General features: G+C 35.9%; 1 protein-coding gene across 2 annotated transcripts in view; it reads right to left on the bottom strand.

The window, feature by feature from the left end:
* Positions 1-2,101: 2,101 nt before the first annotated feature.
* POLK (DNA polymerase kappa) overlaps positions 2,102-18,755 on the bottom strand; it is an 80,764-nt gene continuing 64,110 nt past the window's right edge. For both annotated transcript variants that reach the window (XM_061429989.1, XM_061429990.1), the window contains 9 exons: positions 16,843-17,082; positions 15,557-15,681; positions 14,537-14,703; positions 12,238-12,270; positions 8,447-8,543; positions 7,204-7,375; positions 4,528-5,481; positions 3,934-3,976; positions 2,102-3,700 (listed from right to left, as the gene is read on the bottom strand). In XM_061429989.1, the coding sequence (XP_061285973.1) occupies positions 3,616-3,700; positions 3,934-3,976; positions 4,528-5,481; positions 7,204-7,375; positions 8,447-8,543; positions 12,238-12,270; positions 14,537-14,703; positions 15,557-15,681; positions 16,843-17,082 (1,916 nt within the window). In that variant the 3' untranslated portion in view covers positions 2,102-3,615. The remainder of the gene's footprint in view (positions 3,701-3,933; positions 3,977-4,527; positions 5,482-7,203; positions 7,376-8,446; positions 8,544-12,237; positions 12,271-14,536; positions 14,704-15,556; positions 15,682-16,842; positions 17,083-18,755) is intronic.

Raw genomic sequence — 18,755 nt, 5'->3', positions numbered from 1 at the left:
TGCTCAATCACATCCCCTTTTCTCCCCACAGAAAGTCATTATTCTATCTCGGGGACAATAATGTACCTAGTTCTCTTTATAATTTGACTTATATGAATACATTCTTAAAGCGCTATACACTGTTTTTAACTACATGCCTGGAATCTTGCTGACGGCATCCTTCTATGACTTGCTTCTGTTGCTGCACATTACGTTTGTGATGTCCACCCACCTTCTGATTACCTGTTCTTTCATTTTCACTAATGTGTAGAATTCTATTGTTTGAATATACATGAAAATGCAATGGTAGAATTTAGCCTTTCTACCAATGTTGACTATTAGGCTTATTTCCATATTTTTTGGTTATTGCAGTGCTGCTATGTGTAACCTTGCAAATGCTTCCTAAAAACATGTTCAATAGTTACCCCAAGACATTGTATCAGTTATGGTCCTGGCAGGGAAAAGAAGAAAAAAACCTTGTATTTTGAGATGAGTTTTTAAAAGGGGACCATTTACAAAAGCGTGGGCAGCTTGTGTGTGTTGTGCTAAGTTGCTTCAGTCCTATCAGACTCTTTGTGACCCCATGGCTCCTCTGTCCATGGGACTCTCCAGGCAAGAATACCAGAGTGGGTTGCCATGCCCTCCTCCAGGGGGTCTTCCCAACCCAGGGATCCAACTGCATCTCTTATTTCTCTGCATTGGCAGGCGGGTTCTTTACCACGAGCGCCACCTGGGCAGGGTGTGAGGAAAGCACAAAAGATAGGGCAGCACCTGAGGGCTAATAAGGGCAAGACTATTGCCACCTTGTAGGGTGAAAGGGTGAGGGTAAGAAAGGGATTGTCAGAGCCTGGAGAGGGAGAGAGCAGAGAATGACATATGAAGAGGTTGTGACCTTTGTTCAAGGGGCTTAACCAGCTTCAGAAAGCTATGCTGCTACTTCTCCTGCTAAGTCGCTTCAGTCGTGCCCGACTCTGTGCGACCCCATAGACGGCAGCTTACCAGGCTCCCCCATCCCTGGGATTCTCCAGGCAAGAACACTGGAGTGGGTTGCCATTTCCTTCTCCAGTGCATGAAAGTGAAAAATATATGAGAGAATCATTATCAGAAAGCTATATGAGAGAATAAATACCCAACCTCATCGTTTTTCCTTGAAACCTTCTGCAGTGGCTTCTTGCTGCCATGATGCCTCATTGGACATAGCGCAGAATGAAGGGCACAGAATGAGTCAGGAGGGCAAATGGAAGATAACCAGCATATATACAGGAGTGCAGTTACACATCGAGTATACACATCTTCAGAGTTGCTAAAGGGCCGACTGTTTTCCAAAGAGGTTGTTCAAAGTAAGAGTTCATAGGGACTTCCCTGGTGGCCCAGTGGCTAAGACTCCGAGCTCCTAACACAGCGGGCCTGGGTTCCCTTTCCGGTCAGGGAACTAGATCCTACATGCCGCTTGCGGCAAATACAGATTCCATGTGCTGCAATGAAGGTTGAGATCCTGAGTGCTGCAACTAAGACCCGGCACAGCCATATAAAGAATTAAATTAAATTTCTTTCCTTTTTTTTTTAAGGAGTTCATATTGCTCCACATCATCACCAAAACAATATCATTAGATCTTTTCATTCTTATGAATCTGGGAGAGGTGTTATAATATCTCTTTGAGGTTTTTTTCCCATTACTAAAATGGCTGAGGATGTTTTCATGTTTCTTGGACACCTGGATTTCTATGTAAAGTGCCACTTTAAGGCTTTTGACCAAATTTCTATTGGTTGTCTTTTTCTTACTGATTCACAGGAATCATTTGTGTATTCTGGATTATATACATTCTGGATACTAGTATTCTGTAAATTATATGTGTTGCAAATGTGTTCTCCCAAGTGGCTCGCTATATTGTCACCCTCCACATAGGTAAGATTATAGGTGCTTATTCTTTGTGGTTTTGCTGTGTTTTTTTAATGTCCCCCAAATAAAATTATAATAAAATGAGTTGGATTATTAGATAAAACAGAAAAGGATGTGGAAAAAATTCTGGGCAAAGAAAATAAGACTGAAAATAACAGAGGTAGGAAAAGAGTGGAAAAGTAAGGAAAGCATTTCTATTGCTAAAAAATTAAACATTTAAAGTTTCATTTTAAATTTTTATTAAATATTACTAAATGATAGCATTTCATTAAATGAATAATCTAAATGAAAATAATTTAGTATTTACTCTAATGTTGAAAAATCAATAAAAATAAACTTGAAACAAAATAGAAAAGAATATGGTGTTATTTACTTTTCAATACATTACATCAGTGCTTCATTGAACTTAATTTTGTAGAGAATTAATGTAAGCAAATCACATAATCAAGAATCGCAGTTCTATAACTAGATATTCATCATAGCATATAATAATATTAGGCATGAAATTGGTATTCTAATAAACACTAAGCCTAATTTTAAACTATCTAGTTATTTAAAGTCAAATTACCACTTTGGCCAAAGGTTGTGTGAGATCCTAATTTACACTATTCCTAAAACATTATGTCCTTATACAATTAGGTAATGAGCTATAAAATACGAAAAGAAGAAACAAAAATATGAGAATAAAAGATTCAGTTCCTTAAAGCAGTAACAGACAATGGGTCCCATTTGCATGTTTCTATTAAATAATTGTTTTGTTTTTCATAAAAACTCTTGATACCATGAAAGCATTTGGAGCAACTACTTAAGCTAACAATTGTTAAGCTGTCTTCTTTCACGAATATTAATAAAAACATGATAGAAAAAGAACTAAGATAAATGAGGTGTTTTAAAACACATTAATCTTTTGAATTGCACATTCTTCTCTAGAAGATCATGATAAAAATAGTGTACAATTTATTCTTTTTTTTACAGATCTGTGTAAAGTACAAATATAACTGCCAAGAAATGAAATATTGCCATTTAAAAGTCTTAGATAAGAAAATAATGACCTTGAATCTTAAATATTTTTTAAAGTGAATAAGTGCTTATTCATTGGACAAAGAAATTTTAAATTAAAAAAATAAAATGAATAATCATATTTTAAACAAAAGTTCTTTTAACACAGAAAATAACACTGTGATATTATTTTCCTGAAGGTAACAAAAGCATGCAGGCTAACTCTGCTAAGCCAATACTCTTCATAGAACTTATGATAAATACTAGTAACGAATTCTCATGAGGTATCTGAAGATACTAGGAGCTAAAAATAATTATTCAAAGTTGTAGAAGATACTAAGATCAAGCAGAGCATCCAGTGCCAACAAAGTGGTTAAGTGCTAAAAATTCTTATGCTCTGATAGTTTTATCTGAACCTCTGAAAGCCCTTATAAATATATGTTTTTATATTCACTATAAAACATAATAAAGAAATCACTTCCTGATCTCATTCCCAACTTTTCATTTGAAAATTATTTCTAACAGAATTATCTAACTGAAGTATAACTGAAAGTGAAATTCTCATTGTTATCAAAAGAAGTATACAGAAGTAAATTAGTATATATTCCAAATTTATACAAAGGGATTATTGTACTTGCTTTTCACTAAATGAATCTGTAAGCTTGAAACAGGGAAGAATACATTCAGTTATTATAAAATAACAAGTTTCAATCAAAAATTGATAAAATGTTCAACATTCATTTAAAAAATACATCAAGAGTGTGTCTGGGATTGTTTGGTTTTGTTTTCTTTGATGCTGAATACTTTGTCATCAGTCCTGGCCTGGAATAAAACAGAACATGTGATTAATAATACACACGAAGAAAAACAATAACAACAACAGAAAAGCGCAAAATTAAACGCATGGAGAGATTTTTAAAATTGCTTATGCAAATAAGTGATTTTAAAACTTTTACTATTGATTTATAAAAGCAAATTTTAACATTTCCTAAAAATCAGGCCTCAAGATATAACAATTTCATGGCTAGCTTTATTAAAACTCAAATTAGCCATACCTTTTTGTTTTGTTTCCAGTCTTCTGCGCTTTGCCTGAGTTATCTTTAGAGGGAAGATAATGCATAATGAATAACATGAAATAGTAAAAACGGTTTCTAAAGATTTAAAGAGTTGAAGTTAACTGATTAAAGATAATAAAAATCTCTTTAGGATTACATAGTTTGAATTTATAAATAATTTCTTTGTAATTTACTTATTTCATTAGTATTGCAGCTAATTTGGAAGCTGGGTCAGAGTCAGAACTACCAGAAAACAAGTTAAAGAGGCTTTCTGGCCATATAATTACAGTTAATTTACCACTGTGCCTTGGCAAACGTTCTCTAAAGGAGTTTCTTTTTGGATCAGATCACTCAGTTCCCTAAATCTTTAAGTTCACTCTGTGCTAAGGCAAGCCTAAACCAAAGATTTCCCCAAATTTCAAATCTAATGGCTTCAGCTAATTCTAGCCTATGGTAAGGTAACTAACATTTTCCTAAGTGGCAACATACACAAACTATACCTTTAAGGTATATGTTTTAGATTTAATAGCAATCTGAATTTTAATAAAGCATTCCTAGAAAATCAAGCTCTTTAAAAAAACCCCATAAACTCACCAGTACTTTTGGCGCTTTCTTTGGGTTGGTTACATGGATTAATCTTATCCTTTCTCAGTTCCTGGATAATGCCTTTATTTAAGCAAACATCTACATGCACATTGAATAGGGTAAGATCTGAAGTCTTTTGTTCTAGGTTACAAACAGGACAAACTAGAACTTGGTCACTGATTACTTCATATAAATTAGGTTGGGGGGATTCTTGCCTTCTTAATGACCCAACATCTTCATTTTCCAATGAAACAGTACAAGAATTCTGAGGATCCATATTAAATAATTTGCTTGAAAGACCAGAACATTCCTCTTCACTGGGCTTATTACTTAAAGCACTTGTATCTTCTGTATTTGATGGTTTACCGGTAGTCTCTACCAGCTCTATAGGATCTACTGACGTGATCTCTGTATTCTTCTGGTGGGTTTCATAACCCTGCTTCTCACAGAGAGAGACAGAATCACATACATTTTCTTTCTCGTTTACTTCTGTAGAGGAAGCGTGTGAACACGAGGACATTTTGGAGTTTCCACTGATGGAAGGTCCATCAAGACATGCATCTACATGCTTATTAAAGGCTTCCAGACTGACGCTTCCTTGCTCCCTAAAGCAGACAGGACAGGTAAATGTCTGACAGCTATGTGATTTCTCCTCTGTTTCTAAATTCTCACTCATCTTCTTGTTTAAAACCTGGAATGACTGTGATGTTTGCAAACTTTGTTTATTTATGGTTTCACATGTAAATGTGTCTTGGGGGCTCGCTTTCCTTTCAGATCGTTTTTTATCAAAGAAACTCTTCTTATGAGACATTTGTGCAGGTTTTAGAAACTGATCTTTGTCAGTTTTCTCTAATATACACCCGGTGGCTGAAAGGGCTTGGTTTCCAGGCTGTAAGAAGCCAATAATGCTCCTTTGTTGGTGTTTCTTCTCCTCTTCATTGGGAAAACCAGAGAGCCGCACCCCTAAATTAAACCAACCAGAATTAATCCATTTCCAATTCAACAAAACCAACACAACTGTAAAGCATAGACATTTTGCGTAACAGTATTGTGACACTTATTAAAAAGCCTGTTTAGCCAAAAATAATAAGCAACACTGCATATTCTCTGAATTAGATACTTTCCCAAAGGTGGTATTATGAACAGAAATTTACTCTCTTCATAATGCTGGGTATACTAAATAGTAAGTATCTATTGGAGTTAGCATTAATGGAAAGACCTATATATATAGGTCTTTCCATTAATATCTGACTCACGATACCGTTAAATACCGAGTAACTAATTGGAGCCAATTGCATTGATTCTTTAGCTCCTTTTTTGCAATAGGCTCTATTTTTTAGAATAATTTTAGATTCTCAGCAAAGCTGAGTAGAAAGTACAGAGAGTTCTCACATATACCCTGCGACCACACATGCACAAACTCCTCCACGATCAACATCCTTCGCCAGAGTGGAACAGCTGTTACCACCAATGAACCTACACTGACATGACATTGTTATTCATAGTCCACAGTTTGCATCACGGCTCACTCTTGGTGTTGCACAGTCTGGATTTTAACAAAGGTATAAGGACATGTGTCTACCATTATAGCATCATACAGAATAGTTTCTCTGCCCTAGAAATCCTCTGTGCTCTGCCTATTCCTCCCTCCCCCCACCCTTGACAACCATTGATCTCTTCAGATCTCTACCATTTTGCTTTATCCAGCATTTCTGTATTGGAATCATACAGTATTGTAGCGTTTTCACATTGGTTGTTTAAGTTAAAAATATACATCTAAGTTTCCTCCATGTCTTTTCATCATTTGACAGCTCATTTCCTTTCCTTTCTTCTCCCCCATCCTCTATCCCAATAGATCACTTCTTTTCTGTGCTGAATAATATTCTGTTGTCTGGATGTACCACAATTTCCATTTACCTACTATTGGAAGACATCTTGGTTGCTTCCAAGTTTTGGGAATTATAAATAAAGCTGCTATTAACATCTACTCTAGCTCTTTTAGTTAACGTACTATATTCAAATTGACTTCCACGTGTGCTATCTTTCACATGTGAAAGTATGGCTGACGACCCCCAAGCAGTAAAGTTGGCATCTGAGTGCCAACATTCTCTCACTTGTTCACTTTGGAAACGTGGTTTGTTTGTCTTTTTTACCCCATGATGGCTAGAAATGTGGTTTTATAGTGCCACAATCCTTTATCTGTAATTCCGAAATCTAAAAGCTCTGAAAATTGTCAGCAACAAATGGTTAACTGATGACAAGATTGATGTGAAGCTATTTAGAGTCTTTACAACTCAGTGTGAATATTTTTTGTTTTGCTACAGAAATAATAAAATGTTTGATCATAAAGTGCTGCCTCAGATCCCAAAAGAGTATTACACAATATACTCAACATGTACTGAATTTGCTTTCTAAAATCTGAAGTTCAAAATTTTGAAAAATGCCTAACCCCAAGGATTTCAGTAAGTATTGAAGGAAAAGAATGACTCTAACTGATTCTTACAGGAATTAAACTAGTGATCATGGCTTCACGTGTATCAGGTTCTAAGTATCAAGAAAAATGAAAGCAGAAGAAATACAACTCCCTGAATGGGTTCAAGAAATAAAATGGAGGTGAGACTATTTTTCAAATTGACTCTCAGGAAATGTCTTGCAGATTTTAAGGAAAAACAGTAAAAGTTATACCCATAAGTCTTAATCTCAAGGGTTGTGGAAAATCAGCATCAATTTCTGTTCTTAGCAGTTCTTTAGCTATAACAAATATTTCTTCTGCAGTTGAAACAACAGTTGAAACTGTAGAGGCACGAGTTTTTACTTCAAAATTCACATTCTTTAGCTTAATGGTAACAGTTCTACCCTGTAACAAACAGAATATACTATTTTATATAGCTCTTTAACTTCTAGAAAAAAAGTTTTTTACATGTTAGAAAAATTCAGAAAGGTCTCTTATGTACAGAGAGTATGGACATATAATCAATTATTTACAAAACATGGTAATGAATATAGTCATAAAGAATAAGTAAAATCCATAAGTAATCTAAAAATCCCATTTTCCTCCCCAACTGATCTTTTATGAAAGACTTTTATATAAAGGGCAAAGTTAACTGGTCATTTCTGTTAACTTTATTCTGTACTGTAGAAATGTACACTATGATAATATAAGATGTTAATAATGAGGGAAACTGGGTATACTGGAAGTCTCTATTTTCTCTGTAACTATTTTATAAATCTGAAATGAGTCTAAAATGAAAAGTTTATTTAAAGTTTTTTTTAAAAAGAACTCTCTTTATATTTAAGGTATAATAGAGAAGAATTATAAGAAAATATTCATTAGATGGCCCTTTCTTTGCAATACCTTTTTAATGCTTTTGTATTACACTTTGTAATAACTCCACCTCTGTTTTGAGAGTGTTGGAAAAATATTAAACATAGGTTGTTGTGAGTGAAGATTATAAAACACAAAGTTCAAAGACTTCCAGGTTTTGTTCTCAATGTATTAAGCAACCTGGATTAAGGCCTTGAAACAAAATGCCTGTTCCACAAGGTCACTGTCTACCTGACGATGACATTAAAGGATAATTGGAAAGGCATTTAAAAAAGTACAGTTCTAGAGAAATCCTTCTCTTTGCCTTATTGTTTACTGCCAATATAACTCTGATTTTGAACTTATTCAAATGTACTCCCAATGTAATACAAACTCCTCTGGAAATATATTGGAGTCACTCCAGCCTTGTAAGTTGCTCCTCATAAAATGATCTCATCACAGGTTTCAGATAAGGGTTAGAATTCAATTTGTCTCTATTGAGGATAAGAACTCTTTTGATATATCCCAATTTGTTTTTAAATGCAAAATCTAACTCTCAGTTTAAGGTTGCTTTTTATTATTAAAAATTTAGAAAACTAAGAATACCATATAAAAATGAAGTACCTTAAGTCCTTTTTTCTGTAGATCTTGAGCAAGTTCACTGCAAAGTTCTTGGCACAAGCTGTACTGTTCTTCTGCTTTACTTATCTCACTGAATGTCCTACAAAGAGAAGAATGATTTGGGTGCACAAAGTAAACTACAATTCAGGATAATTTAGAAATGATACACTACATGTAAATGGCCTAGCATTAAGATATATTTTCTATAGAACTGAATAAAGTTTTCAGATGTACTAAGATATAATTAAGTAAAAATATTCAAGATCTTCCTAAATAATGGGAGATTATTTATAGCTAAACTGATTAGCAAACGTACATTTGTTCTCTAAAATGTATTTTAAAAGATGATTGAAGTCACCAACATATAAGGATAATGCCCCAAGAACTTACAAAACATTAGGATATATTGGTATACAGACTGTTACAGAGGACTGTCTTAAGAAAGTACAAATGAGAACATCATTCCAATTATTGCATGAATATTGTCTGAAGAGAATTATCTTCAAGTAGATTTTACGGGGTTGGTTCATGGCCCCTATATAAAGTTGTTTAATAGACAATTGGAAATGAGCTGGTAAGATTAAATGTAGAACTTGTGAGTTCATTTGCACAAGGGTGTTGAAGGTCATATTAATGAAAAAGAGGAAGACACTAAAGAGAAAGCAGCATAACCAGTAAAAAACCCTGAGCAAATCCTGAAGAGTCCATTCAGTGAAAAGTGCCCCTTCTCACCCAGTTGCCCACAGCAACTCAGTTCTCCTTCCCGGTGGCAACCAACACTGCCAGCTTCCTATTTATTGTTTATTCATCAGAATACTGTGTGCATATAAAAAGTATGTTATACTTTTATAACAGAGAAGGCAATGGCACCCCACTCCAGTACTCTTGCCTGGAAAATCCCATGGACAGAGGAGCCTAGTAGGCTGCAGTCCATGGGGTTGCTAAGAGTCGGGCATGACTGAGCGACTTCACTTTCACTTTTCACTTTCCTGCATTGGAGAAGGAAATGGCAACCCACTCCAGTGTTCTTGCCTGGAGAATCCCAGGGACGGGGGAGCCTGGTGGGCTTCAGTCTATGGGGTCGCACAGAGTCGGACACGACTGAAGCGACTTAGCAGCAGTAGCCACAGCAGCATACTTTTATAAACGAGCAAACACTTCCCCTATATAAATAGTAAAACATCAGACATCGTTTACCATTTTACTTTTCTCATTCATCCTGGTGAGTTCCCTGTAAGTAAATAATTTCCTCATTTTTATATGGCAGTTGTGCTGTGCTGTGCTTAGTTGCTCAGTCGTGTCCAACTCTTTGTGAGCCCATGGACTGCAGCCCACCAGGCTCCTCTGTCCATGGGATTCTCCAGGCGAATACTGGAGTGGGTTGCCATGCCCTTCTCCAGGGGATCTTCCTGACCCTAGGATTGAACCCAGGTTTCCTGTATTGCAGGCAGATTCTTTACCAGCTGAGCCATCAGGGAAGCCCAAGAATACTGGAGTGGGTAGCCTATCCCTTCTCCAGGGGATCTTCCCGACCCAGGAATTGAACCAGGGTCTCCTGCATTGCAGGTAGATTCTTTACCAGCTGAGCTACGAGGGAAGCCCTTTATATGGCAGCATGATATCCTAATTTAAATATGTAAGATCATTTAACCAATCCTCTATTTGTAGAAACTTAGGTTATTTCCAACCTTTTGCTATTATAAAAAAATGCAATTCACAACTTCGTATACGTGTAAAATGACATGTGATGACATCTGTGGAATGAATCTCTAGATAAAAAAAATAGTGGGATCAAAGTACATGAGTATCTATATCTTGACAGACAAAATCACTTCCTCCCTGTGGCAGGCAAAATAATGGTCCCCAAAGATGTCTAAATCCTAATCTCTCAGAATCTAGTACTTTACATGGTGAAAGGGATTTTACACAAATTAAAATGGGGGTAATGATCCTCGATTATCTAGGTAGGTTCAGTGTAATCCCTAGGTTCCTTATGAGGCAGGAGGGTAAGAGTCAAAGAAAGACAAAATGCGGAATCTGAAGATGGAGAACAGTGCCCTGAGCCAAAGAATGCAAGTGGCCTCTAGAAGCTTTTAGTAAGGAAATGGATTCTGCTCTGGAGCATCTAGAGGGAATGCAACCCTGCTGACACTTTAATTTTAGGACTTCTGACCTTCATAACCACTAATCAGAAACTAGCACACTCTCCTTTAGAGTTTAATACCTTTTTCACTCACATAGTTTTGCCAGTGGAGTGTGTATCTTTGCCAACTTGATTAATGAAAAATGCTATCTCAGATCATTTTTAATCTGTACTTCTTAAATAAGAGACTGGGATTATTTTCACATGTTTGTAAAGCCATTTGTACCTTCTCTTCCATTAACTAACTGGATCTCTGTTCATTTTTTCCTATTGGTTTGCTGCCCCTTTCTTAAGAAATAGTAATATTAGTTAATATTCTTGTACAGCAAGCAATGTTCTCAATAACAAAATAGAAGACAAAACAGGAGGAAAAATCATTAAATAGGAAATAGGACAATGCTCTCTCACATTTGAATGCTTTCCCCTCTTTTCCTTTGGCTGCGTGTGTGCGTGCACGCGTGCTAAGTGGCTTCTGTCTGTCCCTTAGTGACCCAATGGACTGCAGCCTGCCAGCTCCTTTGTCCATAGGATTCTCCAGGCAAGAATGCTGGAGTGGGTTGCCATGCCTTCTTCCAGGGAATCTTCCCGACTCAGGGATTGAACTTGTATCTCTTACGTCCTGCAATGCAGGATGATTCTTTACCACTGAGCCACCAGGAGAGCCCTTTCCTTTGATTGCTCTTATGTAAATCACAGCCTGAAACAGCAATTTTTATCAAGTCATTCACGGAGTGCGTTGTTTTAGAAAAGTTATTCAGTTTTTCTGATCACAAATAATATATGTGCAAAATGAACACAGCCTTACAGTAGGTCCAAGGTTTTTTTTTTTGCCGTGCTGTCGCTGTGTGCAGGCTTTATCTCGTTGCAGCAAGTGGGGGCTACGCTCCAGTTGTGGGGTGAGGGCTTCTCACTGCGGTGGCTTCTCTTGCTGTAGGACACAGGCTCTGGGCACTCAGGCTTCAGTAGTTGTAGTGCATGGGCTCAGCTGCTCTGTGGCAGGGGGGATATTAGCTCCCCCAGCAAAGGATGGAACGCGTGTCCCCTGCACTGGCAGGCAGACCCCTAACCACTGGGCCACCAGAGATGTCTTGGTCTGAGGTTCTTACATGTCTTAGTGGAACTTTAGGAGGTCAGTGAGAGACTTCTCAGACAATGACATACATCCCAAGACAATAAGGTTCCATCAAGATTTCATCTGACTTCCAAACAGGATTGTCAACCACTGAATGAGATCACCTCTAAGCTCTTGTTCATCAGGATCTTACTATTTGGTGCCTTCAGTCATTTACCAGTATTTGAAGAACTTCAGGAAGAAGTTATTCCATTATCATATCTTAAATTAACTACCGAGTATTATTTTTCTTATAAACAAACCTAGAAATTTAGATTTGGAATCCTAAAATTCTTGGTTTTCATTGAATAGGAACAAAACTAACATTAAAAAAAAACTGCAGTTAAATTTTTTTTTCCCCCATTGACAGCATGGCAAGCAAAGATAATAAAGCACTGTACTAGAATATTTACTTTAGGGGTGTCAACTGCTGAAAATTGTTATCTGGTTTACAAATAGATTTTTAAAATTTCAATGATATTTTATTAAAAATTAGTTTAAAATTATACAAATTATGAATAATTAGTAATAAAACATTACCTCTCAACACTCATGCTTTTCCTCTCTCCATCCCTTGAAATGAAAAAAATAAAAAGACTTTTATTTGCTTTCCAAACAACACTGAGTTACTTTTAGTCAACCAAAATGATTAAAGATCAGCTACCCTTTAGAGATCTCAATAATATTTTGGATTAAAAGTTATACATCATTAAATACAGTGAATTTTTTAGTCTAAAAACTATCACCAAAGAATGTAGATAGATAAGCTAATAGAATTACATGCGTGACGGATTAGGTCTATATCTATCAAAGAACACATCTGCAAACAGGATATTATAAATTGTTTCTATTAAAAACCTGAATATCGAAACTCACAACTGATAAAATGAACAGAATGTGGTAGCATAATGGCTTTCAGTTATAAGATATAACTGAATTTTGAACAGTTTGATTTTCTAGTTTCTGGCCTAGGACACATCAATACTAGCCTGTCTATTACTTATACTACTCTGTAGAAGCTCAGTCAAAATGTGGTCTGTGGCAATAGGGTGATGACTGGGGATCTGAACCTTCTAGTTAGGTTGGATTCTAGCTGCTCTGACAGGACTAGTTAGAAGCAAAAAGCTGAAATGACACATAGATTATTCATTTTCCAAATATTTCATGAACCAATTACAAATCGAATACTGTCCTAGGCCTTGGAGATACAATAATGAAGAAAACAGACCAAGTGACTGCCTTTAAGAAACTTCTACCTTGGTGGAGGCAGACAAACACAAAAATAGAGAACAGATTAGAAAGTAGGAAGCACAAGAGATTAAAAAAATAAAGCAAATTAGGGAAACAGAGAATGTAGATAGAAAGGAAAGTAGGTTTGCTATTTTATATTATTAAAAATTACCCATGAGTTTCACTTAAAAGCATTATCTACATCTCTGCTGCTGCTGCTGCTGCTGAGTCGCTTCAGTCGTGTCCGACTCTGTGCGACCCCATAGACGGCAGCCCACCAGGCTCCCCCGTCTCTACCACTGGTTAATATCTGCTATGTTATATTAAAAGCTATATTGTTTTCAAGCACTATGGAAATAAAAAGAGGGTAATTTTTGGAATAAAGAAGACAGTTTTATTTTCCAAAATCTTCAAATACTGGGTTATTTATAGTACTGTGATGTCCTTCTCTTATCTTTCATTACATCCACTCAGCATCAAAGTCAGCTACCTGGATTCGAAAGAATGAGGAGCACAGAAAGATGAGAAAAGCAACAGCATAGGCCTTGCAATCTCTGTAAGATTTAACAGATTTAACTGATTAATCAAACATTTTATACACCTCCTCAGTAATCTTTTAGTTTTAGTTCAGTCACTCCGTCGTGTCCGACTCTTTGTGATCCCATGGACTGCAGCACGCCAGGCCTCCCTGTCCATCACCAACTCCCGGAGTTCACCCAAACTCATGTCCATTGAGTCGGTGATGCCATCCAGCCATCTCATCCTCTGTCGTCCCCTTCTCCTCCTGCCCTCAGGGTCTTTTAGTTTAGTTTAGTGTTAATTCTCATTCTTGTTTAGTGCCTTCTTTTCACCCACCCTAAACAGTGTACCCTTTTAGCTCTGGGATTCTTCTTTTTAAGACCAGGAGGAAAGAGCAGCAGGGAGAAAACACAGGGCTTCTCCTCTAGTTGTTTCCTCTTCTCCGAGGTCTTTGCCTGGCTGGCCCCTCAGACCTCCGCCACTGGAGGAGTACAGCCAGCACCACCTCTTACCCTCCCAAGTCAATTTCTATGCCCCTACTCTGCCTTCCTTTCTTCACTTGGTGTCTTTCTTTTTCCCACACTACTCTGCACACTTTATGAAGGCAGTATTTCATCTTGTTTACTGCTATTATCCCCAGTGCCTAGAATGGTGCCTAACACAATGTACTCAGTAGAAGAGGAGAAATGCAGGAAGTTCATGAAGCTTTTCAAAGAATCATTACATCTACTTGCTTAAAGAGTGAGTACTGGAGCATAAGCCATCTTTCCTTCCTCAACAATCCGACCACCAGTATTCTTATGTTCTAAACAAAGAACAAAGCAGGTTCAGAAAAGAAAGCACCCATCATTCCTCTTACCCATCTATCCAGTTGCTAGAGCCAACAACCTAGGAGGGATTCTTTATTCCTCATTTCTTTTTCTCTCATATCCAATCTTTTGACTCTAATTCAAAAATTATATTCTGAGCTGAGCTAGCCTAAAAGAATTTCAAACATGTTCTCCTTCTAGCCTCTATCTCAATGGTGAAAACTGTTATTTCAGCAGACAATAAAGAAAAAGCAGAATGATTATATTATAGGTGCAGATACCTTGCCAGGTGTGTTGAACCTAGACCCAGGGAAATATGAAGAAAATGATGCCAAGATGTTTCAGAGAAAAGGAGAGAAAGTAATGCCCTCTGTTGGTACAGTTCTGTACAAGTAATAATTCCAAGGGCCTTTAACATTTTCTCTGTAACTTTTCCTATTCCAGAAACCTAGAAGAGAATCAACATTTATCATTAATACATTTTAAAATTAAGGTAAGAACTGATATTATAATCTCATCATACCTTTTATAACTCATAAAAGGTATAAATAATGTCCTCGTTTCAAAAGTCATGCAAGAAAATGGCTTAAATAATTTGTGGCCGTATTTCCTAAACTAGTGTTACATGGGAATTTAAAACTTTAAATTCCATGGAGTTTTTAAAAAGCATTTATAAAAGAGTTTTGTGGTCATATAAATTCAGGCATGGAGAAGGCAATGGCACCCCACTCCAGTACTCTTGCCTGGAAAATCCCATGGTGGAGAAGCCTGGTAGGCTGCAGTCCATCGTGTCGCTAAGAGTCAGACACGACTGAGCGACTTCACTTTCCCTTTTCACTTTCACGCATTGGAGAAGGAAATGGCAACCCACTCCAGTGTTCTTGCCTGGAGAATCCCAGGGACGGGGAAGCCTGGTGGGCTGCCGTCTATGGGGTTGCACAGTCAGCCACGACTGAAGTGACTTAGCAGCAGCAGCAAACTCAGGGAATGGTAGGATAAATGACTTTTTATTCTCTTTTCATTTTTTAAAATCAAAGTTATAGTTGACATACACCATTAGTTTCAGGTGTACAACACAGTGATTCAACATTTATATACATTACAAGTCAATCACCACAGTAAGTCTAGTAACCGTCTGTCCCCATAGAAATTATAATATTATTGACTATAGACTCTAGGCTGTTCATTACACGACTTTTTTTTTTTTAATAACTCCAAGTTTCTACTTCTTAATCCTCTTTAACTATTTCTTCAGAAATCAGAGGGTATATATAGAGGATACATTTCATATAAAATCTCACCTTTCTAATGGGTAAGTCCTTAATGAAGTCCATTACAGCTTGCCTGTTAGGTAGAATTTGGTATTGTCCGTTTGGTTTATTCTTATCACTGCATACTTTTGCTAACATCGTATTGGGTGCAATGCCTTTAAAGAAGAACACTCCAATGACTCAAAGAACATGATGTGTATAATTTTAAAACATGTGATAACAATACATAAAAAAATTAAATACAAAAATCTGAAATTATGTGGAATGCTACTTTAAAAATAGCATTTGATTACTCTCTATCTCCCCAAGACTTGCTATGGTTTCAGGAAAGGAAACTGTATTAGTTACTGTGGCAGCAGAAATGAGGAATATTTAAATCTCCATGGTATCTTAAAGTTTAATTTTTGAGTTTAAGTGATAATATTAGTTTCCTACTATATTTAGTAGGAATACAGTCTGTCTTATAGAAAAGATTGATAATATAATTTAGGATGAAAGCTTTCTCTTTGAAAAGATCTTTTGTATAGATTACCCAAATAAAGAAAAAAAAAATCAAAGATCTGGTTTCTAGTATATTTGAAACAATGATAATGAAATGTGTGCATACTTTATATGCACACAAAGCAAATTACCACCACTTTTCAGAGAGGTGTTTTATAATTTCTAGGTGTCTTAATAATTAAGATAATTAGAAATAGGTATATTCAAATATAATAAATAGTTTATTTCAATTTTTATACACATCATTCTACAATTTATTACTTATTCTCATGCTTTGCCATAGGAAGAAAAGACTAACCCAATTATAATATGGCTTTGTTAAAATAATCTAGGGTCTTCATGAATATCTGTTTCTGCACTAAGACTCAGAGCTATCCTCATGAGTGACTGACATATGGAAAGCTCTTTTTCCCTTTACCAGATGATCCTAGATTGCTATGCAGCTTGCTGGTGTTTTTTCTGTCTTGTCCATACCTTGTATGGTCAGCTGGGCCCTTTTTTTGTACTGTTAAGTCTTCAAAGGGAAAACTGATAAAGTATTATGTCCAAAACCAATTAAAATATATTTTATGTTTCGAAAAAGATAGCTACACGAGCTTTATGGTAAGTTTTTGCTTTGGACACATGGATGTTTCTGCTTAATTCCCGTTTATCTATAGTTCACAGCATTCTAAATAGGCAAACTATCAGAAGTTAATTAAAAAATGGCCAAGCAAAATTTGTTAACTATACACTTTATAATGAGAAACTACTAATATTACATTTGAATTAGCTAGTCTGAAAGTTTTTAGAACCACCAATATCCTTTTAAGTACCTGCACTGGCTGTGAGTGTTGTTTTCTGCTCAATTCTGAAACGAATTTCCTTTACCACTTCCTCTGCTGATGTTCCAAAAACAATTGAGTTTTGGTGTATTTGAGGATTATTTGGCTCTTCAAAGTTCACTTGGGAAGGATTTCCTGGGGACTGCAAATCAGGAGGACTATCTTCAAAAAGGAGTGGAGAGATGGATCCTTCATGCTCACTCAGTTCATTAACTTCCTTTCCTGGTTTATCTAAATCGTAAACAGGAACAGTAATTCATCTTCATTCTAAAAAGTACATATTTCATAAATTATGTTTCTGTCAATCTTTTTAAAGACAAAACAAATCTCATTTAGTTTTGTTTCTAAGAACCAAGGTCAGAAATATTATCATTTATATTTTTAACTGTTCAACAAAGAAAACACTGATTCTAAGCTTTTCTTAAAAAGAATGTCACCCATTTCCATTGTATACAGTTTAAAAAGAAATACCTTACGTAAAATTCACTAATTTTTGAAGAAAATTGGTTGAAAACTAGAGTTGGAATTAGATTCACAGTACTTTTTTCTTTAAAAAAAAAAAAAAGTTTTTTTCCCTTTGCTCATCTCTAGGAGAAAAAAGAACCTTAAGTTAGAATTTAAGAATAAGGAAAAGGCATTAGGCAATCTAGAGTAATTATGCCTGAAAGATAGATTTTATTTTTAGGGGAGAAAAAAAACCTTATCATTTTCTTCATTCATGGAAGAACTTTCCAAGTGTTAAAATAATCTGAATTTTATTCTTTCAGATGCTGATTTTAATTTTGACTTTTTTTTTTTTTTATAAAGTATCACTCTTACTAACAGCACATTTGAAATAAATAGAAATTATTTTTGGAAGTTATATTTTGTTAAATATATAAATTCTTAAGGTTTAATCAGATTAACAATGATCCAAGTTTAAGGGTGAGAAGCCTTTATTACCAAAGGGCTGTAGACTAATATTATTAAAAAGTAAAGCAAAAATACTAATCTGGTTATTACCTCTTTTTTTTTTCTTTTTTTATTGCGTTTTTAATGAATTTAAACTATGAAATACATTTAAATCTATACCAATACTAAAAATGTCCTCACGAACAAATCCATGAACTTTACCTTCTGGGCTTACTGGAGAAGAAATCGGTTTAAGTGTAAAATTTATAAAAACAAGATTAACAACAGAGCTTTCTGATACATTCCATAATTCTTTTTTATTTTTAGCGGCCCCACGTGGCTTGTGGGATCTCAGTTCCCAGATCAGGGATTGAACCTGGGGCACAGCGGCCAAAGCACTGAATCCTAACCACGAGACCACCCAGGAACTCCCTCCAGCTCATAATTTTGTTACACATAAACATTTTCCAAATTAAGGTACATACAGAAGCAAAGATTAAATTTTTAGTTTCAAGACACAAACAAATGCATTATACTTAAAAAATGAAGTTGGTTTTTTAGAAAGAGTTTACAGATAACACAAATAATATGACAGACCCCTGATTAGTATCAAATTTTTAAATATGTAATATGAATTAAGTCAGAGATATTTTCCAAATCTGAATTCCCAGGCCACTACAAAATAAGCCTTATTTTCAAATTATAAATTAGCTGTTATTTATGTACTTCAGTTCATTTTCCATTATCTGGTTTTGAAATACAGAGCAATTCACAGGGGATTAAGACTGTGGCACAGTTGAAATGGCATCTACCTGGACACTTTCCCCACCTAGACATGTAGCAGTCAAGGTAAAGAGCTACGGCAAACCTGCAGGTCTGGGAAGAAACGTTCACAGCCCGCTTCTGCAGCCTCTTCTGCCATGTTCTATACCGCCAGCTTCTGTCACAGCATCCTCAGGGGAGGCGCTGACTATGGAACACTATGACAGAAAGCAAAGCCTGCCGTCCAGGTT

This window comes from Bos javanicus, chromosome 10, assembly GCF_032452875.1.
Source record: "Bos javanicus breed banteng chromosome 10, ARS-OSU_banteng_1.0, whole genome shotgun sequence".
Classification (NCBI taxonomy): domain Eukaryota; kingdom Metazoa; phylum Chordata; class Mammalia; order Artiodactyla; family Bovidae; genus Bos; species Bos javanicus.
The sequence above is the reverse complement of the archived record's forward strand: the minus strand, read 5'-3'. Positions and strand labels throughout refer to the sequence as shown.